The 27139-nt window shown below is 40.1% G+C and overlaps 2 protein-coding genes across 3 annotated transcripts; one reads left to right on the forward strand and one right to left on the reverse strand.

Annotated features, from left to right (window-relative positions):
* Positions 1–249: 249 nt before the first annotated feature.
* Positions 250–13935, reverse strand: LOC138595112 (pre-B-cell leukemia transcription factor 1-like). 2 transcript variants are annotated; one of them, XM_069666435.1, is made up of 9 exons: positions 13700–13935; positions 12996–13361; positions 11702–11775; positions 3874–4112; positions 3567–3757; positions 3335–3470; positions 3041–3188; positions 2766–2852; positions 250–1591 (listed from the first exon to the last, which is right to left on the reverse strand). In XM_069666435.1, exons 2-8 carry the CDS (start codon positions 13178–13180, stop codon positions 2809–2811), a joined length of 1017 nt encoding a protein of 338 aa, XP_069522536.1. In that variant the 5' UTR covers positions 13181–13361; positions 13700–13935; the 3' UTR covers positions 250–1591; positions 2766–2808. The 2 variants fall into 2 exon arrangements, 1 of the variants encoding a protein (XP_069522536.1); XR_011308453.1 differs by lacking the exon at positions 250–1591 and having other exon boundaries at positions 2768–2852; positions 3041–3470.
* A 3924-nt stretch (positions 13936–17859) lies between these two features.
* mvb12a (multivesicular body subunit 12A) lies at positions 17860–26439 on the forward strand. The gene is made up of 10 exons (XM_069666306.1): positions 17860–17988; positions 19664–19753; positions 21393–21476; positions 21971–22070; positions 22451–22580; positions 22742–22882; positions 24861–24973; positions 25058–25116; positions 25229–25294; positions 25380–26439. The coding sequence occupies exons 1-10, from the start codon at positions 17869–17871 to the stop codon at positions 25464–25466; spliced, it is 990 nt and encodes a 329-aa protein (XP_069522407.1). The 5' UTR covers positions 17860–17868; the 3' UTR covers positions 25467–26439.
* The last annotated feature ends 700 nt before the right edge of the window (positions 26440–27139 follow it).

Raw genomic sequence — 27139 nt, forward strand, 5'->3', positions numbered from 1 at the left:
TTTCAGTGAGTCACCTGCAGTAAAGATAACATTCAGAAATAATGCTTCAGAATGTCATAAACCATGCAGAGGACTCGATCAAAACAGCATAGAGACACCAGGAGGGGAAAGAGCTTTCTCTTGGATCACTGCTCTCATAATAACACAGATTATTTGACATTGTGTGTAAACTATGAATTAATAAATATATAGATATACAGAATTATAATTATTAACATTTCAGGGAAGGACGAGGACATTTAAAAGGATATGTAGCAATTGACTTTAATGTTTTTGCAGAATAACAAAACGCAATAAAAATTTCATCTTAACAGGTTGCATGAGTCATGAAATCTGTTTATACAACACATGTCTGGATAATGTAACATTACAAGGGTTACATAGAGCCGTTATTTATTACTTATTATGAAGTGCAGTGGAGTTTTAACTAGTTAAATTAAAGCCCTCTAAGACTAAAGATAGAATGAAATTATTGTTAAATCATGATCATATACGTACATTGTGTCCTGTCAGGTCATAATTACAGTTTATCGTTATAATTACATTTTCACTGGTGGTTTTATTTCTCACAGTTGTGACCAATTGAGGGGCATTTTATCATACTAACAAGCTAATACATTGTTTGGCACTCACTACATTATCAGTTGCTCCTTTGCAGCCGATATAAAGCCTGCCTCTCTCTTTATAAGGTCTCAGGACTAGTCGACATTCAATACTAAAGATTAACTTTTAAAAAGAAGGAGTGAAAAAGAAGGAAGACAGCAGAAAGAAGAGTTTGAGGATGAAACATTCCTCCGTCACACTGGTTTTCCTGGTAAAACAGTTGTTTAAAATACCCAGAAGCCAATAAGATGCAGTGACAGCGCTCAACACTAGAGGGCACACGTGAGTAAAAACACACATCAGTACTGTTCCTGTAAATGAACTTAGCTGTTCCATGAAATAGTTCAGGTGTGCACATGGGGACACACTGATGTCCTGGGTTAAAGCCTCTTTGGTTTGGTTGCTTCAAAAGCATTAAAGAAACACAATATTGTATTTACAATCTTATGAATGGAAACAAAGTCAAACCCAGCTCTTATCTGAAGCAACACCACAGGATACAAACATTTAACAAGTGACAAGTGTTTATTCGTTTTTGGTCATTTCTGCCATTTAGATGTTTCTGTTGTACCCGTCACAACCTTATTGTTAAAACAATTAAGAGAAATAATAAAAACATAGTTCAGCTTTTAAAAATGACTATCACATGCTTTCTTTTTGTCTTTTTTTAAGTCTTTGAAATAAAACGTGAGCAGTTGTAAAAAGAAACGAAAACATTAGAGGTGTCAACACATTCAGAAGAGGAGAGTTTTTAGAGACGCAGAAAAAGAAAGTAAAAAGTAAGTAGAGTTTTGCAGAGTCTGTGGCTCGGCTGGAGGTCAGCCTGCAGTCTGGGTTGTGTGAGTCTGAGGAGCAGAACGGGGAGCTGGGGAGGGGAGGTGGAGCATCAGATGGAGGTGATGTAGTGCTTGCTGCCTGGAGTTTGGGTGGGGGGGGTGGGGGGGGGATGAGAGGAGGGTTCGCCACGGTCCTGTCAGCCATCAGAGACCTACAGAAACAGACAGAGATGGACATGGTGTTCGCTATAAAGGAGAGAAATGTACCCTGAGGTTCATTGACTGGTTATTACATCACTGCTATGTATTACTTTTTATTTTATTATATGAAATAAAATATAGATTTATATTTAATATTATATTTGGTTTGCAACCAACACCTTTCCTAAAAACTTTCACTAAAAGCTTTGTTTAAATTGGTGAATGCAAATTCACTATTTACTCTGTATTTCTCCTTGTATTGTGTTGATTCTTTACGCTCCAGCTGAAGATCGGTGACACACTAAGTTGCTGTTGCTTGAAATATGTTCGAAAAGCTTTGGAGGATTTTCTAGCTTTGGCCACTTTAAGCAGGATAAACTGTCAGTGTTAATGTTTCCTTTAAGGCTCAACAACAATCTGTAGTTCAGCACAGACTGTATAAAAAGATGGACGACATGACAGCACCCATAAAGTGAAGCGTAAACATCTCTATTGCCCCCTGCTGACTGTCTGCAGTGTAGGTCATAAAGCCCGCCTCCTCTATGTTAACAGATGGGACATGAGTCAAACTATAAAATCAAAATACACGTCAAATAAATTTCTCTCAAACATGGTTTCTGTCATTATAGTTAGTTCTTATCATGCTGATTTACGTCCCAAGTGAAGTTTATTTCTTATTAGTTATCTGATGCTGAATAAATGATGATTGACAGCTCTGTTGACAAATACGGCTCTGTTCCAGATTAGCAGAGTAGAGGAGGATCAACGAGTGGAGACGTAACTAAAACAATCACTACAGTCATTGAAGTTTAAATATCTGTGAACGTCTGCTTCAGACCAACACAAGAAGCTGTTCTGCTGTTAAACACGCCGACATGCGGGATCCTTGCTGTTTTTTTTTCTGGTAAGTTAAGTGTGTGTTTTAGTTAGCAGAAGTGGCTACGGCGGCTCCGTTCGCCGACCTCTACTGCACAGCTCTGGCTCCAAAAGACACCACCAGCGAAAGATGTCAGCGCCAATCACGGGGGGTATTTTGGCTTCAATTTTGTACAATGAGAGTACATGGAGACGCGTCGTCCATCTTTATATACAGTCTTTGGTTCATCATCAGTATGTGATTTCTTGTGCAGTATATTTAAAGGAACTCTATTAGTAAGGTCGACAAACACGTCGATAGCTACTCACATGTTGACAGCGATGAGGGGAGAGACATCCTTCAGGTTCGTCCTCATAACCTCCCGTCAGGAGTGTAACAGGGGGCCGGGTATCCTCCTGGTAACACACAGAACATATCAAGGATTGAACCTGCTGCGTGCTGACCGTTAGAATCTGATCAGTCTGCTGATTGGGATAGTCAGTTAATCAGGAGAAGGGCTTTTTAGAGAAATGTCCTTTTAATGAGGCCTAAACTTTAACGGCAGAGATGCTAGATTTAATCCTTCAGGTGTGTGTGTTTGTACCTGAGTTTGGCGTGGCTGGGGAGCTGCCTTGGCTGGCCTGTGAGGACGCACTGGCAGCTGTCTTCATGGCGTACATGTTTGCTTCCTCCTGAAGCTTGGAAACGTTCTTCTTATACCGAATTCTCTTGTTTCCAAACCAGTTAGCCACCTGAGGGAGTGAAAGAGGTGAAAACGAACTTTAAAGCCTTTCAGGACTTTCAACTGGCTGGAAACCACTAAACCATACATGTGTGCTTTTATATGTCCTTGTGTTTCAAAGTCCCTTTTTTCCCAGCGTGTCTTTGCCGTCCTGACCTGAGAAACAGTGATCGAACACTTCTTAGCGAGCTCCTCTTTGGCCTCCTCGCTGGGGTACGGGTTCGCCAGATGGGAGTAAAAGTATTCGTTCAGAATCTCTGCGGCCTGCTTGCTGAAGTTTCTTCGTTTCCGCCTGAAAGAAAAGAGACATTTCAACAAAGAACTTCAGCAAACAGAAAGTAAGAGTGAAGAAAATGAACCGTAAGAGTTGTAAGAAATATCCACCCACCTGGCATCCAGGAACCTGGAGCGCAGGATCATGACAGCCTCACACGTGCTCTGCTTTAACTGCATCTGAATGGTGTTGAACTTGCGGTGGATGATTCCCACCATCCGCTCGATCTCTTTGGGTGAGACAGGCCGTGTACGGGACTGTTCCCTCAGCAGGTTCATCACGTGGTCGGTGAACTCATTGCACGCCTGTTGGGAGACAGGAGTGTGAAGGTTGATTTGAGTGTAACTGACTTGCTGATAAATGAACACTATCTATTTTCCTGTTGCAAAATACCCTTTTCTGTTTCACTTTGATGTCTCACCTGTTCGTATTTCTCCAGCTCAGCGTGGTACATCTGTCGGATCTGAGCGAGCTTCTCTCTGTACTCGCCGTGCTGTAAGCTCCCATCATTGGGCGACGCTCCGGCTGCCACGGCAGCCGCCGCTGCAGAGGCCCCGCCCTTCTCCAAACCAGCAACCCCCTCTGCTAACAGCATGTTGTCCAGCCGCAAGATCTGAGGGTCCGGACCGTCCTCTTCTTGGATACCTCGGATACCCAGAGCTGTGGAGAAGAACAGAAACATTTATAATATGACAACAGAACTGCTTTTAACAAGTTTTTTTGATTCAAAACATGAAACATTTCTTAAATCAGGGGCAGTGGGAATAAAACAACCTAAAGATTAGAGGCATTAAAGAGTTAAAAAGCTGAGGACAAAAGGAAGCAGAATAATAACTTTGTAAAGACAGCTTATGTAACACCGTAATGAATTTCTGGCTTCTGGCCCGATCCATGTAGAACTAGAAGAACAGGATTCACACTGAACACATGTAACAACTACATAACAGCATTAGGCACATGACCTGCTGCCGTTCAGTCAAACCTTTGAGCTGCTTCCAAACGTTGAAAATCCTGAACAGAAGCCTGATTCATGAAGTTTAAAATTAAATTGAAAGATTTCACACAATCAGCAGCTTCTTTTCTGTTTGTATCGTTACTGGTTTTGATTATTGGATTAAATAAAGGCTGCATTACGATTTGAAGCACAAACAAAGTCAAGATGTGAACCCGAGCTGTTTTGTTTTGTTTTTCTACTCAGTGAGTAGATTTTCTCACCTTCACAGCCAGCAGGGAGCACTATCCCACAATACAAGAACAACAACACACAGAGTATTTACACACCAGATTCAGACACCTTTTTTAATGTGGTCCTTGTTACAAACTAATTCTAGATTTAAAAAAAAACATTTTTTATCTTCTTGGCTCTTGAGACAAAATGGCAAAGACCCTTGCCTGGCCCTGTCTCCCTGTCTCCAAGACAACATGTCGGATGAGGGGGCTGCTGTCCTTAAGGTGGTAATACTAGCATAACAGTTTTATAACCTACATTTTTCCACATACTTTTAGAGCAAGTCTGCATCACATTAAATATAAAGTCTCTGTAGACTCCAAAGTCAGCACAGACTTCAGAAAACTTCAGAGAGACCTTTGTGTTATCACCCTGAGCTGACATAAAAACCTGCATGACACAAGAAGCCTCATTTGCAGCTCGGTTTGTTGGAGGCAGCGAGATCAGGTCTCAGTGGTGAAGCAACTGACTGAAACCCAGAGACGACAGAAAACACTGACATGAGGGAGCTTTACGGGAAGAGAAAACAGTCGCTGTAGCTCTAGTAGTGGTGCCAGCTTTTCTTGGCATCCTCGTGCCCAAAAAAACAGAGCCACACATACACAAGCATCCCTGCACACACACAGACCCACACACCCACACAGCTGTTAATTAATGGCAGCTCTTAAGGAGCTACTAAAGACCCAGTGAAAAATGAACGCTCATTTGAGAGGTCGTTAATTTGTTATGCAAATTAGCTGGCAATTACAGTGTAGTTCCAGAGATCGTCTCACATTCATAATCCTGCAACGAGGGCATGACAGCCTCCGCATCTGTCGACAGCATCCAGACACACACACACAAACACACATATAAACACCTACACACCAAAACTCTGGTGTGCCGGATTAACTCGGATTAGAATATAATCCAGCAACTCACCAAGTCATATGTGCCTGTGTAGCCTGACTCTCGCTATCTCTCTCTCTCTCTCTCTCACACACACACACACCTGTTCTCCGAAGTACGGACAAAGAGGTGTAATTACAGATTCAGAGAAAATATTGAGAAAATGCTTCTCTGGTTACAGTAGTCATCTCGTTTAATCCTTACGTTTCCTTAATGAACCTTTTTTCTGTATGAAGCCGGGGAGGGGGAAATATTCTGGGGGAAAAACTCTGAGAGATACTCTCTGGGGTTTAAAAAACAGACGCTGCAGCTTGTTGTGCATTTTGCATGCACTGAATATCCTTATCCATCATCATACTTTGCAGTTGGATTCAGCAATATGCTAAAACTGTGCTGCTGAATTCCATGTTTAGCTGGAGAATTTGTGGGAGACATGGTGGGCGTCCATGTTGTTAACATCCACTTAAAATGATAACAAGCTGTAGCATTTTAAATGTAAATGTGTCGATGAAGCGAGTAAGTAGTTCTTTCAGTACTCGTGTTTGATAAAAGTATTGGTAACTGGTGGATCTCCACCATGTTGAACAAAATATGACAGCTACAGTAGCTTTGGATAGCGACATGGGGCACTGAATTGGACAAATATATAGTTTATAGCTTAAAGGTGACCGCACACGGCCCAGACAACGACCAACTCACCTCAACATTCTAAAGTCGGCAGTTGCTGGTTGCATCCTTTAGAATGTTCCGGAAACCAACTGCCAGCTCCACACAGCCCAGACACCAACTTACAGGACAGACTTTTGTTGCCTACTTTTTCTTATTTAAGTTTAAGCTTTATTTTGCACTGACAAAGGTCGTGCGTACTGAAGTTACCCGCGCAAGTAAAGACTAATTGTCAAGGAAATGCACTCTGGGAATGTTGCGATTTGTTGAGAAAAGGCGTACTTTGGTCAACAACTCCAACCAACTCCAACCAACTTCAACCAACATTAACTGTCGGTGCACATGGACCCGACAGTTGGAGTTGGTTGCCGTTTGTCTGAAAAGTGTGCAGCCACCTTAAGACAAGAAATATCATGCTAGCATGCTATTTCCAAACTATGTGTTCAGTTTTCTCTGATGTTAAGTAATGGGAAATGTTTATTCAGAAGCACTAGTTAACATTTTGAGTCAAGCATAGAGCCTGTATAATGTGTAGCTCTGGCTGTGTCTGTCTTTTTCTTGGAATTGGTTTTTACAAGAAACAGAACAAGTTTTTAACTCGTAAATATGTCAAATTAATGTAAATTAATGAATTTATTTAGATTTTTTTCTTGTTTGGTTTGGATCTGCCACCAAACAGGACAGGAACAGACTGCGACGGACAATCAGGTCTGCAGAGAGAATTAGCAGCACGGACCTGCCCTCCATCCAGGACTTACACCAGTCCAGGGTCAGGAAGCAGGTAGGTAACGTCACTGCAGACTCTATAACACCCCATTATAGTGTAATAACTGTACTGCAACTATCATCCAACATTCATACTACAACTATACATATTCTGCTTTCCATACATAGTCCATCATGCTTCGTAATAATTCTGTGCAATACTTTCTGCTACGCTTTGCAATATTAAAGCAATATTTTTATATCATATTCTGGTCTTTAATGATGCTACACTGTGCAGAAATACTGTATGTCAAATATGTGATATCTCCACACCATGTGTGTTTTGATTTTAGAAAATCAGCCCTGATTATCTTTCGACAAGGAAAATGTGTACATATTGTCGTTTTTAAATGATTTTGTTTCGTTATTATTGATATTTTTTTATCTTTTTATTGCCACCTACTTTTTGTGTTTTTTATCACTAATTAATTATTGTATTTGCCTGTTTTGTGAGCTGCTGTAATGAGTTATAAATCTTCTCTTATCTTCTCTTATCACACCCGGACACAAACTGAACTTCTCCCCTCTGGTAGGCGTTACAGAGCACTGTACGCCAAAACATCCAGACACAGGAGCAGTCTCTTTCCCCAGGCTGTCACTCTGATGAACAGTTAACTTTGTTAAGTGTCAATTCACATTCTCTGTATATACTGACAAGTCTACAACCATCTACCTCTTGTATAAAACAACCCGATTCACAACAATATTTATCTCTGCACCTTTGCACTATTGTCTCCTGTCTATGGGTGTTGTTGTGTTTTGTGGATAGTGTTTATTTATATAGACACGTATGTTAGTGCTTTGTTACGTATATTTGTGTCCATAGGCCTGTATAGATTTAGTTTTGAGTTTTTGGTGTCTGTGTTGCCTTGCCTGGCCTGTAATTGTTTTGGGTGTAGCATGTCAATTTGTGTGTCAAAAAACCAGAGTCAAATTCCCTTGTATGCTCCCACATACTTGGCCAATAAAACTGATTCTGATTCTGAGATGTTTTACTTTAGAACCTCTTATAATCTTTTTCCTGAAGAATTTGTGAGTTGTTTTTTCCCCCGAGAATAACCAAATAAACTTCGGATCATATCCATTTTTTCTCCGAATATAACCCACTCCATAACCTTATTTAGTTGTTTTTTTACTGTAATGGCCCTAACACACAAGTGTTAACAGAACAATAAAAGAAAACACAAATAAACAGGATCAAGAAGGGAATTACTGTCACTGTAACAGTAAAATAAATATGCAGATGATTAGGTAGGTACCAAACCATTTAGGAATATAAAGATTAAGACTTAAATGTATGAACACTAAAACATAAACTCCCTCACAGAGTAGAAAATGAAGATGTGAGCGCTGTGGAGCAGAGCGCTCTGAGAGAGTAAATGCAGCTTTTTGAGGCCATGGGTGGGAAACTGTCCCCCGCTGAGAATCTGATTGTAGTGAAGGCTGACGGGCTTCGAGGTCTGGAGATTATCAACTGCCTGCCAATCCACCAAACACAACCATTACTGCCTCTCCCTCTGACTCATCCATCAATCTGTCCCTCTCTTTTTCTCACTCTCATCCCTCCTTTCTTTTCCTTACGTTTCTTCTCCCATGTGTCCCTTTGCTTCTTGGTAATTCTTTTTGTTTGCTGTAATACTCTCAAAAACTCTGAGAAAAAAAGGGCTGATAAAAATAGAGAGTTATATCCGGAACAGGAAAAGCATGACGGAGGAAGTCAGGAAGCAGGGAAAAGAGAGGCAGATATAGGATGACAAGTGGGCTGAGTTTTTCACTATTGCTGTCATGTGAGGAGTTATTTTTAATGGCTCTAACTTAAGGGAACGAGAACCGCGACAGCAGAAAGCAACACAACGATGGACAGTAAAGTCAAGCACAGCCTGACGCCGTTTTCACTTACAGTGCCAAAGGGTGGTGAGCCTTCATACGCGTTACCACTTTACTCTGTGACCACATAAAACTTTGTGTTGATACTTAATTGTCATTCAAATTGATCCCTTGATGTTGGAAGTTATGGAGGATGATGACGAAGCCACATACTTGACTTTGTAGGATTTCTTTCTTTAATTACTCACCTCATTCTAAGTGAATGGAATAATTAATATTAAAAAAGTGTAAGATATTGTGTTTTTTCTCATTAATAATTTCAAAACAAACAACAAATTGAGGCAAATACTGTCTGTGAAGCCGAAACCAAATTTACATTGAAGCCCCCCTCCAGTTTAAACTAGTGTTTAACCTTGTAAACATCTCCATGTGGTGTTCCTCATGTGCTATAAGACATATCAGGGACAACATAAGCAGTCATCTCCATGGCTGGGCCTGTCTGCTTTTAAACTGCAGTGTACCAAGGACAGGCTGAACAACACGTTTTCAGATTGGCAGGTTTGAGACGTCACAAACCTAAGGAGCCAATCCTGTTATTGGACGCGGTGACGCTATGCATATCGTTATGTGTAACCTATGGCAACCAGCTGTAACCGTCATTGTAGTTTTTGCAAACTCACTTCTGTCTACTAACGTTAATGTTAATACCACTAATTACTACATTTCAAACTAGCCGAGTTTCAACAAGTCGCCACTAAACGATGGCAGAGACGTGTTTTGTTTTCACGACGGAGGGGGAGGTTGGACATTTGCATAGTGGGCGGGGACTATGCAGAATTGCAGCTTGAGGAATTTTTAATGAGGGAGAAGGAGGAGATGCCTCGGGAGAATTTTTAATTAAACGTATTTCACAGAAAAAACATAACAGACACAATTAATTATTTCAAGCAGAGCATTTTATATGTGTTAAAACATGACTGGAGCTGCTCTTTAAATTCAGCTCCAAAGTTGGGCCTGATGTGTTCCTTCATTATCATTAATGTATGAATGTATACATAATGTATGTATGTAGTGTATTTAATATTAGTTAATTTGGGTCAATTCTACATGCTAGTTACGTCAAGTTTTTAATATTGGGTATCTATTGATAGTGAGTCCCAATCTGATACCTGTGTTTATATAGATAATACACTTCAAGTACATTAAAGTTACTAAATCGATCCAGTGTTAATGCTTGTCAATTAAACAGCTCTGCAACGCTTTAGGAAAATAAAAGTCTTCATTTGTCTATATACTTATTTTCAACAAGTATGATATTATTTACTGAGTTACATTATTGACCTGCTTTAGTTCTCTTTATTTTTTTTAACTGTATATTTTAAGGGCAGATTACATTAATAAATACCTCTTATTGGCTTTTTGCTCACAGGGCTTTTGTTGCACTTGTTGTCATTGCTGTACATCTCTGCATGAAAAAGTGCTCAACTAATGCACTTTTAACTCTTGTATATAGGACTTAGAACATATGTATTTTGAGCCCCTTTTAAAAAAAATTTAAAAATGAAACAACTCATTTAAAGGTTTAATTCTTCAGTAGGCATTATGAAGGCCGCAGACTGGGCAGGGAATTAAATCATTTTGGGTATGTTTTTTTTAATTCAAAGATAAAGAATTAAAACAGCCATATCCTGAATCATCGTATTAATTATGAAGTAGGACGTTTATGTCTGAGAGGGGTCAAAGTAATACTTATTCCTACTTTCATACAAAAGCTAAGCAATGACTGAGATGTATAAAACAGATCATTCGAAAGGTAAATCATTACTTAATGTATTTTACATCTTTCCTCTCCACCTGCTTTCTCTTTGTTCCCTTCTAACCCATTCTGTAAATCCAGACAGCGTGAAAAAGATTAATGACAGTGTGTAGGTGCTACAACTAGTTGCCTTGGTATCCCTCCTGCTGCCAACCTCACACTTCACATTTCCAAGCTTAGTAAATGAAACCAGCTTGTAATAAGAGCTGCTGTGTAGCTCAAACGTCTCTGTGCTGTGTGTGTAAGGAGTTCTCAACTCAAGTAAAGACCAAGGCAAATGTGTGTCTTTATTTCTTCAATCCCTCTCTCAGTATGTGTCACAAGTTTGTCATAATAAGGCTCATTTTTGAGTATAAGAGCTAGTGGAAAAATAGGCTCAAAATATCATAACATATGTTTTACCTTCTACCTTCTACCTATGAATACCTTCTATTCATAATCCAAACGAAAATGGTGAAAATGCAAAGAGTCTGAAAGAACCGATTCAAAATAGTGATTATTTAGAGTGCGGTTTTCCTTAAAGGGGGGGGTCTTATGCTGATTTCAAGCTTCATATTTCACTCTGTGATACCTGTGGAGTAGTTTAGTATAATTTACAGTTGAAAAAAATCTGAAATTTTCTCACACTGGTGCTCTGACCAGGCCCTCATACAGCCTCTGCCTGAAACAACTCAGTCAGCTCTGTCCCTTTAAGAAACCCACTTTCTTCTGATTGGTCAGCTCTCCGAAGCCTGCTGAGGCTGCACTTTGTGACGTCACAAAGTGCAGCGTGTAGAAAAATCTGTGTGAAACCCGGCGTTCACAGCAGACTGAGCTGAGAAGCCTGGGGATTACTCCAACATACTTTTACCAACAGATCTGAGACTTCCTCCATGTTTCATGTGGACATCCAACATTGTAACATTATATATATGTCTTAAAATGTGAAATAGGGCCTCTTTAACTTAAATCCTGGATGCACAGGAAGAGTAAAACATCAGTGTCCTTATCAGCATGTGACCTGTTTCTGATTGGCTGGTGTGAAAAATAAACAGACAAGGAGGCAAATGGAGAACTTACCCATCTTTTCTTTCATCTCACACAGGACACTGAAGAGGGCCGGCTTCATTCTGTGGCAGTTTAAAGCATGTTTTCTGATGTGGAAAAACAAAGATAGAGAGGTGAAGATTGGGAATTACAAATCATTCTTTGCTAGACTTTATATTCTCCCATTTACAGGCTCTGACATCTATCAACAGTGTATCATAGAAACACAGTGCTGTTCAGACTGGGTTGATGTGAGTCAGTGTTTAAGCATTTGACTAAAATCCGGCCGGTGCACATAGCTGACTAATTCACCTGAACGCAGCAAAGAGAGAGAAGAGTGTGTATGCACAATCATGCAGAAACACTTCAGGGGGAACAAGTCTGGTCTACACACAACAGGAAGAGAGCAAACCAATATTCCATATTAAACTTTTGTACCCCTGCAGAGGAACAGATTTTGTTATATTCTATTTGTAGGAAGATTACAGGATAAGATGTCAAATAATATTGCATTATTATTTGTTAGATTAAGAGTTAGCATGTGATTTTAAGCACTAGCATGCTAACTATAGCACTCAACACTTCAGAGCTCTGACTTACAGGTTTCAACACAACACTGTGCCAGATGGATCGCTAATCAGATTTAACTATAAAGTGTTAGTGTTTGTAAATGCTACGCTTTAACAAACAGAACCCCAATACAGAAATATATCTATGAATTAATTTGTGTTTTTGTCTCGAAGGGAGGGGATGGAGGTCTGGGACAAAGAGGCCGTTAACAACACATACAGGGTCAAATGGTGTGATAACTCTCATCAAGTAACTGATAACAGCTTCACACCAACTTCTAACACACCTCGCTCCACAGCCTCCCCTCTGTCACACTCCCAAATGGCTGCCTGCATTTTAAATGTGGGAAAAAGAGGAAAGCCCATCCCCCAAATAAAACATAAAAGTAGGCCTAAAGCAGCATGTCTTTGGGTTTGTCATAGTTTATAGTTCCTTCCGAATTACAACCTACATTATCAGGACTGAAATAAGACTCAAACTAGATTTTCAAAATAGGATAGAATGACGATTTCCCAAATTTTAATGGCTTTTAATTGCTCAAAAAAACCACCTTCTGTCCGTGTCGGTTCAACTTTGTATTCCGGCCTGTAGGATGAAAGTTGGTGATGTGTCACATGTGGACACAGGTCCAGTGCATCCCAGCTGTATTTGGGATGATGTGTGTGTTATCACAGTGGATTACACTGTGTAAAATGCAAACTTCAGGTGATACAGTGATGATGCAGGCAAACCCAAATCCAGCTCTTGTTCTTGTTACCTGGCCTGGGCCTCATCCAGACTCTCATCTGTGATGGTCATGATCTGCTGGAGGATGTCACCGATGTCCTGCTGCGGCTGACCAAGGCTGTGATGTTTCCTTATGTTGTCAGGATCCCCCACATCCTCCTGAGACAGTCCACTCAGTCCAATATGACCCAACATCATGCGGGCCTGGTTCTCCATATACTCCAATGTGCCACTTATTGTGGAGGGAGAGATGGTAGGAGGAGGAGGAATACAAAGGAGCTCCTTCTCCAACTTTCAGCACTTATTTAGAGGTTGAAAAGTTTTCCAAAATAAAAACATACAGGTCTTAAAAGTGAGAGCAATGCTGCCTCAGCTGAAGCTACCTCCTCGTCTTGGTCTGAATAACAAAGGAAAAGAGGGAGAAGTGAATCAGCCTTAACATTTACTTATCTGATGAAAAAAGAAAACGCATATCAAGTAGGACTTGTATTCTTTTTAAGCATCGGAAGACAAGGTTTCAAAATAAAAGCTTATAGTACTGTAATGATGTTTTTATGTAGCTTAACGCGCATTTGCACGTCTTTTCTTCCTCGAAAAGTCAAAAACCAAGAAGAAAACGCCAACAATAAGCAAAACTGGCTTTTAAAAAAGCTAACTCATTCCTCCTTCCAGAAACTGTTCGGCCCTTGAGTGTTAAATAAATGTGTTAATAGTGCTATAGCTACATATAATGACCTGGGAGTCCTTTGATGTCGCCGTATCCGCCTGCTCCCCCTTTATTCACGAGTCCAGTACGCCTGCTCGGTCATTAAAAGTCTGAACCCACAGGGTCCTCTAAAACACGGTCTAGGAAAGCTATTCCCGAGCAACTTCATCTATGTGGTAACGTCCAAGTCTCACAATACCCGGTTTGTACCATTAGTTGTTGCTTATTGCTGTTTTCTTTGCCTGCTCGGCTCTGTGCCTGCTGCCCCACTCCTCCCAGAAAAACACCACCGAGGATTGCCGTCCACTGTCAAGCTCCACCGGATGAGAAAGGGCAACTTCCGCTTTAGTATTTCCAACGAATAACACAGTTAACCAGCCAAACACACAAAAGCTCACGTTACTTCAACTACTGGTAATAACACGGCGTTTTGGAGCCAATGTATAGGACAGAAACTACCAGCTTGGGGTATAGTGTGTAAAAAGCAGAGGTATATAATGTTTAATTGTTCCATGGAGCAGTGTGTCCTTCTGCAGGGACATTGCTATGTATCACTACTTTTTCTTATTACACAAGGGACCAGTCTACCTCTGGATTTCTGGCCTTTTTCCAATGCTATTGTCAGCCACAGAAAATGGCCTTGAAACATTTTAGCATAGTCATACTGCTTTTACAGGGTTGCCTTATGTGGTTGTCCCAGTAAATATAGCCTACATCTCCAGTGACTACCAGCATTAAACCTAGGTCTACACCCTAACCAAGACACCCATGACCTTAAACACCCATCAACCTGTAATTGGGACATATAGCCTACCTGCTCTAATTAGCCCTTTAATCTCAATTTTAATGCTACTAAAATGCTGTCTTGTGGTTTGTAGAGCTAGGAATTTAGAAAGTAATGGCCACTGAAATACAGTGATGCAGAACATTCACGAAAAAAAAAAATATTAAAAATGTTTTACAATAATGTTTTACAAACTTTAAGAAACATTTATTCTGAACAGAAATAAAATAGATGTTTTAAGCATGATTACATAGTGCGATTTACAAAGATTCTATTTTTGTACTTTTATTTTGAAAGACACATTAATTAAATTCCGGTCTCATTCTGGCTATTTCTGGCTGCTTTGACGCAGCTCTCCATCAGTATGTCGGCGGGCTCCGGGGAATGCTGCAGTTTGACTTGAAACCGCGAAGAGGCCATCTTTTCACCATGGAAACAATGTTGTTGTTGATGATGATGCTACCAATACTAATACAGGGCTTATTGTTTGTGTGTGTGTGTGTGTGTGTGTGTGTGTGTGTGTGTGTGTATGTGTGTGTGTGTGTTTGTGTGTGTCTAGTTGTTCCTACATGGTGACCTCATGGTGCTGCATACTATTGTCTACAATGACATCATTTTTGTACATAATCAACAAACTTTCTATGTTTTTTAAAACAGATGACATAGGATATGATATTATGAGCTTTTTGAAAACTTCACGAGAAGACAATTTTTTTGTAACAGACTCAACCGATATGGGATTTTTGAGACCGATACTGATACCAATTTTATGGGTGAAATAATTCAGCAATTACCAATATGGTGGCTGATATATTCCTTTGTTTTTTTGCAGAAACATGCCTGATTTTACAGTGAAATTACTATGCAAAGGTATTAAGGAAGGCTTTCTTAAACATGTAACTTTTATTAAAGTATATTTAACCTATTTATATACATAATCAACCACTCTACTCTGCCGTGATGCTCGGCTACATGTGCTACAGACAGTACAGAGTGTCAGAATGGGCTCTGCTGGACAAACTACATAATGCAACCCTTATTGTTTTCTGACTTATATACTCTGTTAAAAATATATGTATCAATGCAGATATAAAATATAAACACCCATACTGGTACATTTATAGGCCTATTTCGGCCAATCTTAAACATCAGGCTCTAATTTTTATACAGTTGGTTGCCAGACTGGATTGTAATTCAGTATGTTGCAGATCAGTTTTTTATTTCCAGATATACAGATTAAACAAAGGATATTATCACATATATGAGTCTACGACTTTGTTGGGTGTCTGCTGAAATGTAAAGTAACTGCGATGAAGGTTCCTGATATGATTTACACCAAATATTTGCGTTAATTTATTTCTGAGCTTTCATTCTCCATTGTTTTCCGCAACCTTCAGCAGATGATGCTAGATTTGCAAGATTTCTTTAAAATAAATTAATTTTAAGGCTCAACATTAGTAGGTTAACCCCTGTTTCCTTTTAGGATACAGGGCCAGGTGGACTCCTACACACTTAATGCCTTCTCAGTACGCAAGTTGTGGGGAAGTGTGTGTTTTTGTGCTAGTGGCCTGGAAATATTCTATTTTTTCCACTCAATCAGTGCAATTGAGACGTCATGCTTTTAAAGAAGTGTGTGTTTGTGTGCACTTGAGCTTGCAGCCTTCACTCGAGAGGAGGCTGACTTCATGGAAAAGATGAATGAATCCCCCGGCATAGTAGGAAGTACTCAAGCGTCTGAGCCTGCTCTCTCACTCAGTCTATCACTCTCACATTTACTACCGCTCACACACAGACAGCTGCATGCTCCCCCAACACGCAGACACGCAGATGTGCAGGCATTCAGACACACACACACACGCGCACACACACACACACACACAGAAGCACTCTCTGGTAATCTGCCTTCTCTCCCTTTTGTTTTAGTCTCAGCAGATTACAGCTGGCTCATTCTCATTAATTAGCCAATCAGCCAATGAAGCTAAATGCTCTGAATAATCACTGATTCCTATTTTCACACAGATGGATCAGTCCACCCGCTCCAGCCTCCCCCCCTACAAACACCCCCTGTGGTCTGCTCTGCATGTTGCCATGCCAACAGGGACCTGAGCACCTCTGGATGCTCCAATAGTGTCTTTCTCTCAATTTCACACATTTACACACAACATACACAACATTAAAGCTGATTAAGAGGAGCTTCTGTGTCTGTTATGAGTGTGAATTGTCTGTAGCTATTAAAGGGCCTTATATCTACAAACATATCGAGATAAAGTGTTTATATAGAGAGAGTACCTGCATGAGCACAGCCTTTTACAAACAAAGGTTAAGAGTGACTTGTTTTTCCCAGGGTTGTTCACACGATTACAAATAGCTGATGGGAAATACAAGAAACATTCACATCAAGGGGAGTAAGAACACCTCAGGTCACAAAAACATCCTATACAATATTATTTTGTATGACCCTCAAAAGTGTTTACATGCAGCCCCATCAAGGATACAACTGGTGAAATGCTGTATTTATCATAATGTTAACCAACCACTAAAAACAATGTTTTTGTCCTTCCCTCTCTGCGATTCCTACTAAACGTGAAAATCCTTTTTACACAAGGGTCCAAAGTAATTGATTCCATTGGTGGGCCAAAAAGTGGTCTATATGTGATTGATTTAAAATACTACACTGCCCATGTCAAAGGTTGTGATGGAAAATGGAAATATTTCGGCTCAATGATGGGTTTTAAATCAACAACAATGGAGGACAGTGGCACAATGGAATACATCAGGCACTGGCTGCACATGCAATACTGTAGGATCAGTTAATGTTTTTTTTCTTTGTATATGCCTTGTAAATAAATACAAAATAAATGCCTTATCCTTTAAACCATACGTGTTTGTGGTTTTCATTGGCAGTTTTGCCTCACATCCTCTCCATGCCCTTTAAAAAACCCACTGTTTCCTTATCTCTGTTCCCCTGCTCTCTCCTTCAGCTCCCCTTTTCTCCCCACCTCCTCCATTTTTCATTATCCCCCTCTCACTCCCTCCTCTCCTCCACCTCAGCCTGGCCTGCTCACCCTCATTTTCATGTAAATGAGAATCGATCCTTCTCTCAGCACCTCTCTGTCCACACAAGTAGCCTGTAGTGTTTGAAAACGAGCTATAATACACTAAACGTGTATTAGCTGTTTGCTTGGTTATTTGATTAAATTAACGACACAAAACCAAGACAATAACCCCCAGAATATGTCAGTTTAACCGTTCGTGCAGACAATTAGCATCAAAGAAGAATTTGTAATGGCAATAGAAAGCTTGGACTACGGCACGTTTCTCTGACTGTTGTTATACTGCCATCTCGCGTTCAAGCTCGAGCTAGCATTTAATTCTGACGTATTGCCGCGGAGCATGAAGGGAGTTGGAGTCAGAATGGATTCAGTACTTCCTGCTTTTACAAGGAAGACCAAGAAATTTCGGCTACTGACTAAAAAGTTGTTCTCGTGCCAAACCCTTTCACCTCGAAGAGACAGAAGTGAACACAGAGACAGGGTAAGTTTGTGTTTCTTTTATTTTATAACTTGACTCATGAAACAAAAGGAATTAAGCTCATTTTCAACAAGAAGATGCGATGTTTGGCAATGAAAAAGTCGCTACTATTGTAAGGTGAACTCGGCTTGTCACATAAGTTCATGGAAAATTACTTCAAACCTCCTTGTATTTTTACTTTCTTCATATTTTCTTATGATTAACTCTTTATCACCGAAACACGTGAGTATGTCAGGAAAGATAAAAGTGCGTTAGCAGGGATTTCAAAGGTTTTGGTGAAGCAATACAACTGTCAAAGCTCAGCCAGGATTGTTTTGAGTTACCTGTATATATAAGTATTACGTAAGTATGTGTAAGTGAAAAAACTAGTAAATCTCCAAGAAATGTATCCTCACTTCTCATTTAAAAGGTTTAATTCAATGGTTCCTGACAGAGGATAATTTGGTTTATTCAAGATTTCATTAATAGCCTATTTATCTTTTTGTTAGAGTCAAACCTTAAAATGACCAGGGCCATTGTTGTGGTGATAGTCCCTATCAGGGATATGCATTATAATCGTATATACCAGGCCTTCTAAATGACTTTTTAGAATGGCCCTATTTGGGGCCAAAAAGTGCCAGGGGGCCTGACAGTTACTGTTCCTTTGTTGGACCTGTAAAACTAGTAATTTAAACATGTTAACAATGCAGCTCTTTAAGAAGAGAAGTACAGTAGTTTGTTGGTTTAATAAACATAATGTTAGCATCTAACATATGCTTTTTATACTATTTGACAATCCCAAATCCCCTCTCTAATAATAGTTATAACAACCGAATGGGCTAAACTAATAAAATGATATATTTGGCCCTACCAGGGTCAGATTTATTGAATGTTGTCCTTTGATTTGTCCTGTATGTCATTTCTGTATTTGCCCAATCAGACACAAATGCCTGTTTCATTAATACTTTTAATAACAGAAAAAACTGTAATTTAAACATGGTATATTTGTTTTATTATTATGTTGATAGAGGATTTAATTTGTATTTGTCAAACATTTCATTAAACTGTGAACTCCTCAGGATGATCTGCCACCTCACCGCTGTAGTCTGGAAAGAATTACAGACCCTGAATAGTTTCTTTCTGACCCTGAACATGCAGAGATGACTCTTTAGACAGAATAGGATCTTTATGTCCCAGATAATCTACTTTATAGATAATGTGAATTCTTAGACTGAATGGGAGTCTATTTACTTTTGTCAACCCTGACTTTTTATCACATGGCTATAGAAAGTTGGTTCTCATAATGCCAGTAAGTCCCAGAGAAACACACATTCTTAGACTCAGACACAGGAAATGAGAGATAATGACTACATCTGCCACCACAGTGGTATAATTGTATAGTAGTTGTAGTTTATTTTTCCACCTGTCATTCACAAGAAGGTGCCCAGCCCACAGGGACTTACAAGACGCTACAAAACAAACACACAAGAGAAATTAAACTGTGAGAGCAAAAGATCAAATGTCTCCATACATGTCAAACAATGTCAAATCTAATATGAACACAATCTGTATTAAAAAATGTGTGTGTATCCATTATGTCTGCCACCAACATCAAAACGCACACATTTGTTCTGTCATCCTCCCTTTCAGATGCTGTCCCTCCTTGTTAATTATACGTTCCTAATGTTCTCTTCTTCAGATGTCTTTGATGGATCGTGGGGGCGTCCGGCCAATCACCGCAGTGGCGTGGACCTCCAACTCCAGCACCTGCCCCAAAGATTTCACCCTGGTAGGAACAGAGATAAACATTTTAAAGCTCCTGTGAGGAGTTTTTAGCTGGTTATGAAACAGACTGAAATGAATACTGATGCCTCCATATGAGCTGTAAAAGCCAACCAGACCATCAACGACAACGCTGATTATTTCCATATAGTTATTTTTAACGCCTGGGGTAGGTGTCACACGAGGCGGTTTGCTTTGCGCTGCCAAATCCGCCTTTTTTCAATATTTCACATGGCAAAGATTCACAGTGAGTGACACGTTTGAATGTTTAAAGAAGACAAGAGTTTTTTTTGTTAAAAAACACTTCTTACACATGTACAGGACAAGATCAGCAAAGAGACAAGAGGTCATTTTTGTCCACAGGGGGCGCCAAAATCAACACCAACCAAAAGTTCCTCACAGGAGCTTTAATAAATTCATCCACACACAGCAGTTCACTTTTGTCACCGAAGTAATCATTTTAAACCATTTAGAAACCTGTAAAATAAAAAGGAACCAGGTACTTCGCAACAGAGGAAAGGTCTGACATTTTCCATTCAACATTAAATGTTGAAAATGTTAAAAGCTGAGTTTTTTGTATTGATAAAAGATAACTAATCCACCATACAAGCTCACAGAGGAAGGAAAAGAGGAAACAAACAAACATTGTATCTTCTGGGGGCCAAATTATTCCAGTCTACCTATTTATAGACAAATCTCAATTACAATATACAGTATGTCACGGTGGTAGAAGAAAGTAGTACAAACTCCAGCACCAGAGTTTAGAGTGATGTTTTTGCAAACATTGGGCAGGAAAGTCTGAGTGTTTTGATGAGCTGTAAACCTTTACAAACAACGTCACTGACTGTAAACTCCCTCCCATTAAGATCCAGACAGAAAAAGGGATGTTTGTAACCAATGACTTCATAAAAGTCTACTCTATATGTGTATGACATGAAAACTGCAGTGAACAGAATCATGACCAGACGCTAAACAATATTTACATTCAACGATATTTACAACACCAACTTCTGTCATCACGTCTTCAAGGGGACTAAAACGTGTTTGTTAGTTTTTAGTGCCTGCTTTTTATAAACAGCTGCACTTGTTCTTTAGGCCAGGCTGAAACTGTCGGCAGTAGATGGGAGTAGTGCCTCTCTAGAGAGAACCTGAAGGGAAACAGATAGGTGACTGTGTCCAAGTCAAAAGCCAATATAAAGCCAACATAAGCAACCTAAAGCTGCCTGTTTTAATGTTCTTTATTTATTTAATGCTGATTTGTAAAGGGACACACATGAAGCTTGTAAACAAATGCCATGCCCTGCAGCATTTAAGGCTTAAGCAAATTTGAAATGCCTGTCCCTAGATGGGCCTTTAAAGTACATACAAAATCAACAACAAATACACAATGGACAGTAAAGAACAAACTCAACCATTACATAAATAGAACAATAAAAGATACAAGCTATCATACAATACAACACCGCAAAACAGGAAGTACAATACCTTACATCCATGGCTGAGCCCCTCAAAAAATGTTTTAGTTTGAGTTTAAATGATCCGAGTCAGGATCCAGTTTGAGTTCTGCAGGTAACGTTTCCACATACCAAGCGCCTGTTTGTGATGTCAGATGTGGTTTATCTAATTGTACGCCTCTTTTACTGCAGATCAGCATCACAGAAGACGGAGCCGCAGCAAACTTTACTCGCAGCTTTGGGATGAAGTCTGGATATTATCTCTGTTACTGCAAGGTAACAAACAGATACAATACACAGAAACAAATCCTTGATGTTTTCTGTCTCTCCTGTTGCAGACTGTCTGTCTCCGTCTCTTTATAGCCCTTTTTACACTGCGGTTCCACCTCAGCGCCGTCGTCATGCAGCCTTTGTCATTTTACATTGGACCAAGTAACGCCGGCGTAAAGCCGCCCCAGTGTGTGTTTTTACAGCTATCTGGCGTTGTGAAAACAAAATGTGCGCGAAGTGTAAACAAACAGCGCGCGCATCAAATACACACACACACATTGCACTGTTCGGCCCTGCTGGCTCCGCTGTTTACACAGACGCCTTTTCGCCTCTGTTACACCTCTGTTACTAGCTCCGATGCCGGCTCAGAGGCGGAACGACTTCACCCCATCGTTCCGCCTCCGTGCGTTTTTTACTATAGAAGACGTAACGTAACAGAGGCGTAATAATCCCGCCTTGAACTGGCAGTGTACAATGGGCTTATTTCTCTCTCCCTATAGGACCTGGCTGGTGGTATGGTGTTGTCAGACATTCAGCTTATCTCAGACAAGGACTCTATTCCTCATGGTTATTGCTATATAGCCGAGCACCTCGAATCAAGTGAGTACTTACAAACACACATTTTTGTCTATATAAACTTGTGAGGACCTTGATTTACATAATGCACCCCCTTACCCAGACCTTAACCATCAAGAATAAATACCAAACGTAATTTAAACTTTGTCATCACCCATGTTGTAACCTTCAATAATCCTTTTAAAGTAGTGAGGCCTCACAAGCAGACATGTCCTCACAGTGATGGCGTAATGCTAAGCTCACAAAGGAAGCAATAGAAGCCCACACACATACAAGTGCTTACACGTTCCACATTACATTTATATTTGATGCATTCCTGATATTTGCCGCCTTAGGTACTCTCTGCTGCTTTGCTTTGCAGTCAGATGGAAGTTATGTGTATCTCTGTGTGTGTTTGTGTCCAGAGGCCTCTGTTTGGAAGAAGAAACGGGTGTGTGTACGTGTCGTCCCAGTGGGCAGTGTGGACACAGCTGTGTTGGACATCAAACTGACGGCCAAGAGCAAAATGATGCTGCAGCACTACACATATGTGGGGTTAGTAGCTTTCAAACATATGAACATTTGACTTGCACCTGTTTATCTCCCACAACATAAACACAGAAATAAATTAAAGGCCACTCGCTTTTAACTGTGCGTTCAATATTTAAAGTGTAATAATACCTGTTAAAATATCTGCAAATGTGCCTTTTCCACAGAGACATCCATGGCTATGTGTTGTGGTGCAGAAAGGGCTATTTTACGAGCCCAATACCCCAGGCCAAGCCTCGCAGTGTCAGCCTGGACATCCGCACACTCTCTCTGGAGCAGCCGTCTGCTCCGCTGCCCCTCAGACCCAGGTACAGCACTTATTTGGAGAAGTTTTACTGTGCATTCAATAATTCACAACAGTAGCACTTATCATCATTTATTTGTGCACATGTTGGGGCTCTACTTACAAATCCAAGTCAAAAGAATTTCAATCGTGGATACCCTCGGCTATCTTCTGACGACGATATAACATCTGGGGACACCAGTGAACATGCCGGGGCGTGTAGCCGGCGATTAGCAATAAACGACTTCCTTTTCCGCGTGCTGCATTGTTTACAGAAAAAGAGTCCGTTTTTCTGTGATTTACTTTCATTAACAGGTCGTACCTTTGCTGAAATTTCAACATCATCATGCAGATTTGTAAAAAGTCAAAAAAGAAGAAGAAAACTACTTCGCGGTTGGATCGATTATTTCTGATACATTTGAGGAAGTCGGGAAATCTGAAAGCTGAATGCTGCTGAACAGCTTTTGTGACACAATGTAAGGGAATGTATCTCCAGTGGCGTGGCGTAGGGAAAACACCTTTAAGCTGTGTATGTTTTACGGGGATGGGGGCAGAAAATCATATGTTGCAATTTATATGTTGCTATTTCATGTAGTTGGATGAACTATTACAGCGCCCAGCATCATTTTACCAGGACTTACACACGCTTGTTATCTAACTGACACTTTGAGCACCGACACGCTCTCTCTCTCTATCTCTCTCTCTCTCTCTCTCCCTCAGTCACTCACACACGCATACACGCACACACACACACACTCAGTCATCTTAAACATCTCATTCATTTAAGCAACCACCCTCCCAAAAGCACAACCAGCTACTTAAAGCACAGCACACATTTGATATTGGAAAGATGTGAATTCATTCACACACTCAATCAGAAGCTTTTAAGTTTGACGTCCACGTCAAACACGACTTGTACGCTCTATGTGACATACACAAATGCTTTTCACTTTTCCTTACCGTTTATATATATGATAATAAATAAAAAATGTTCATTATACGGCAACACAACAACCCAGTACCAGTGGCTATAACCAGCACACCTGACGTGCATGTATTCAGACCGCCTGGCCCGTCACGGCTGCCGTCCGTGGTGCTCATTTTCTCCACATAAACAACAACAGAAACAAAACAACTTCAGTGGACACTCATGCTGCTTAATCAAAGCAAACAAGACACAATAAGGACTATAATCACATCAAAAATAACACACATTGCTAATTGGGCAGTTCAGTAACAATTAAGCTGCGCACAGGGAAAAAAAATGTGTTTTGCTCACCTTAATCATTCTTTTTTTTTTTTACCAACTCAGCTTGGCCTCCTCACAGACAACAGAGTGCAGTACCATGTTTTCAACGCTCATTCACCACGTAACATTTAGAGGGGCGCTGTTTTACACATCATAAAACGCTCAATAATTAATGAAGAGAGACGAGGAGGAGACGACAGAGACACAACACAGAAGGATTACGTAAACTGTTGAGTAATTGGCGTGTTTTTATGAAATGATGGTTATATTCTGAAAAAAGTGAGGAAGCCAGCTTCCCTTGGCCTCTGCAAGAAAACGCCACTGTTTATCTCAAGTTGAATTTTAGATGTAGAACGGATTGTTAGCTGTTAGCATGCAGACGTCTGTTTATAGAGATAAATAAGAAGCTAAATCATCATTAGACAGCTGCTGATGGGAGCTGTGATGTCATTACGGTGCATTACGTTCCGCCTGCTTTTCATCTCCACACAGACTGTTTTTCCTGCATACGCCGCATCCTGCTGATACGTGATTGGTCAATATCAATCGAGTACAAGTGTACTACCGGCGGAAACCAGAACACTTGCCATCCCTAAGATCCACGTCCCTGCCCCTGTCCCTAAATAGAGATTAGATTTCATTTTCATTTCTTCTCAGAATAGGAGCGAATGCTTTTCAACATCCCCACCACGCAGCAGGTTTTTAATCCAGTAGATGTTTTACTCATGGCATTGATGTCTATCTGTCTCTGCAGCAACCCTCCTCCTCCTCTGCCACAGAATAATAAACTGAGTCACAGGCGCCGCAGCCTTCACGTTAAGGACAACTCGGACAAACCTGCTGACAGCAGCTTCCAGGGAATCACAGGTACTCCAAGCCTCTAATCCAAAACAGGAAACTTTTTCACTGAATGCAACTCACTAATCTTTTACCAACCTTTCCTCTCTGCAGCTCTAGATGGAGTTCCCTTCAGCCTCCACCCAAAGTTTGACATCCAGGCAAACTGCAAGGTACGTTTGACAACTAAAACTAGACTGAAGTTATGGACTATAATGCAAAATACTCCATGTGATCTCTTCCCTAACCTATAATATAAACATGTACTTCACATCTCTCTCTCAGGCTCTTCAGCTGAACCCTCAATTAAACAACATTCGCATCAAGTCTCTACAAGACATTGAGAATGAGGTAGGGTCACATCTGACTCTTGATTTCAGCCCAATAACTCTAATAGTAAAAATATATTCACTTTTCTTTTTTAAATTTTTGACAGTACAACTACCCGTTTGCTGTGGAGGAATCTGCTGCCAAGAGGACCAGACCATCCCTGACAACAGTAGGCGCCCCATCAGATCAGTGAACTTTGAACTTTGACGAGACAACAATATCCAAACTCTTGAATTATTACAATGAATCATAAAAGGGTCAGTTTAAAGGTCCTCTATGGGCACTAGCCTGTAACGTGAGTCTGAGAATCATATTTCAGTGCTGTCTACGATGGTTGGGCTGTCTGGTCGTTGTGCCACATTTTCCCTTTCGTTCCTTTTTATTCGATATCATGTGAAGTCTTTACTTCATTACCATCTTCAAGCATTCCAAGTTTTTATTGCCAAAGAAAATTCCTGTTAGAATGGAAAAATACTTTTGATTATACTGTCTTAACATGTCTTTTAACTATTCTCCTCTTCTATGAATACAGCCTTTAACGCTTTTACTGGATTTTAAGATGTCATGAAACTACAAATCTGTACAGGATGTTCTGTTTGAGGTGCCTCATCTGCAGCGTTACATCCGATCTCTTTGCTTGATCATGCTTAATTTAAAGATTTAGACTAACTGTATGCTAAAAGTGTTTTATTACTATATCATGAAACTGCACTTACCACTGAAGATGTGTGCTACTTAAACTGTTACATGTTACAGTTGAGTGCTCAGCATCTTTAATTGTTTCAACATGAAGAATTTTTTCTGAGTAGAGCTGAAATATTGAGTCTTTGTGGCTGAACTTTGCTGCAGATGTTTTTCTGACCTCGCTAGTTACACTAACATAGCTCAATGTAGGAAATAGGGTACTTCTTGTATGAAGAGTAGCCTACTATCAGGTTTGTATCATTCCAAAAAAATATTTATCCTTTTTTGGGAATGGCAGAAGGTTGTGTATTTTACTTAAAGACATTTTGGAAAAAGGGGAGACAATCTGTTTCTTTAACTGCCGGGCAGAATAAGAGCCTAATATTTATCTTTTTCATTGTACAATATTTAGTTTTTGTTGTTTTAATATGTTTTATAACAAACTTTCTTGCATGGAACAAATAAAAATCTGTGAAACACTACTTCAGATTTGTTGGTTTTCCGTACAGCACTACTTTATACAATGTTGGACTAACTACTCAGTATTCTGGCACGATTGAAATGCACAGTGTACTTGCTGTACAATACACAACCAAACAGAGAAAATAGGAACTGAGCTGTCTTTTGAGTCTTAAGAGACCAGAGCAGTGAGCACTAAAAACATAATGACACAGAAAAACATGTCATACACGAACATGAAGTGCACTGATCATGTGTGCAGGTTGTTCTGAGTTACTGTAGCATATGACCACAGAAGAGTCACAGGTAATGACCACAATGTCATATTTAGAAACACCAAACGAAACTCAGCAGGTGGTGGTGAGAGAAGAGAAAACATCTATGAGAGAGCAGCACCCATTTCATTTACTCTGTCAGTGATGGATTCAAATCAAATCAGTCGTCTCCAAGTGACGAGTTTCACTTATTCAAATCCTCTGAAAATGGCCAAACTACAAAGTGAAAAGCAAACAAACCAAAGTTTCCCTCAATCTGTGAGTCACTTCCAGGTCTCATCCAATGGATTTGACTCAGCTTTTACTTGGAGTTTGCATGCAAGAGGCACAAACTGCCCAGGGTGAGAGCATGCAAGAGTGAAGAGTAAGCGAAAGCAGTCATGTTCTTGATGTACGGACACCCTCTAAACTTACCCTGCACACTTATATACCATGTCTTGCAGATTGA

The sequence above is a fragment of the Semicossyphus pulcher genome, unplaced genomic scaffold (assembly GCF_022749685.1).
Source record: "Semicossyphus pulcher isolate SPU_LCO1_2020_fin unplaced genomic scaffold, fSemPul1.0.p SCAF_17, whole genome shotgun sequence".
Classification (NCBI taxonomy): Eukaryota; Metazoa; Chordata; class Actinopteri; order Labriformes; family Labridae; genus Semicossyphus; species Semicossyphus pulcher.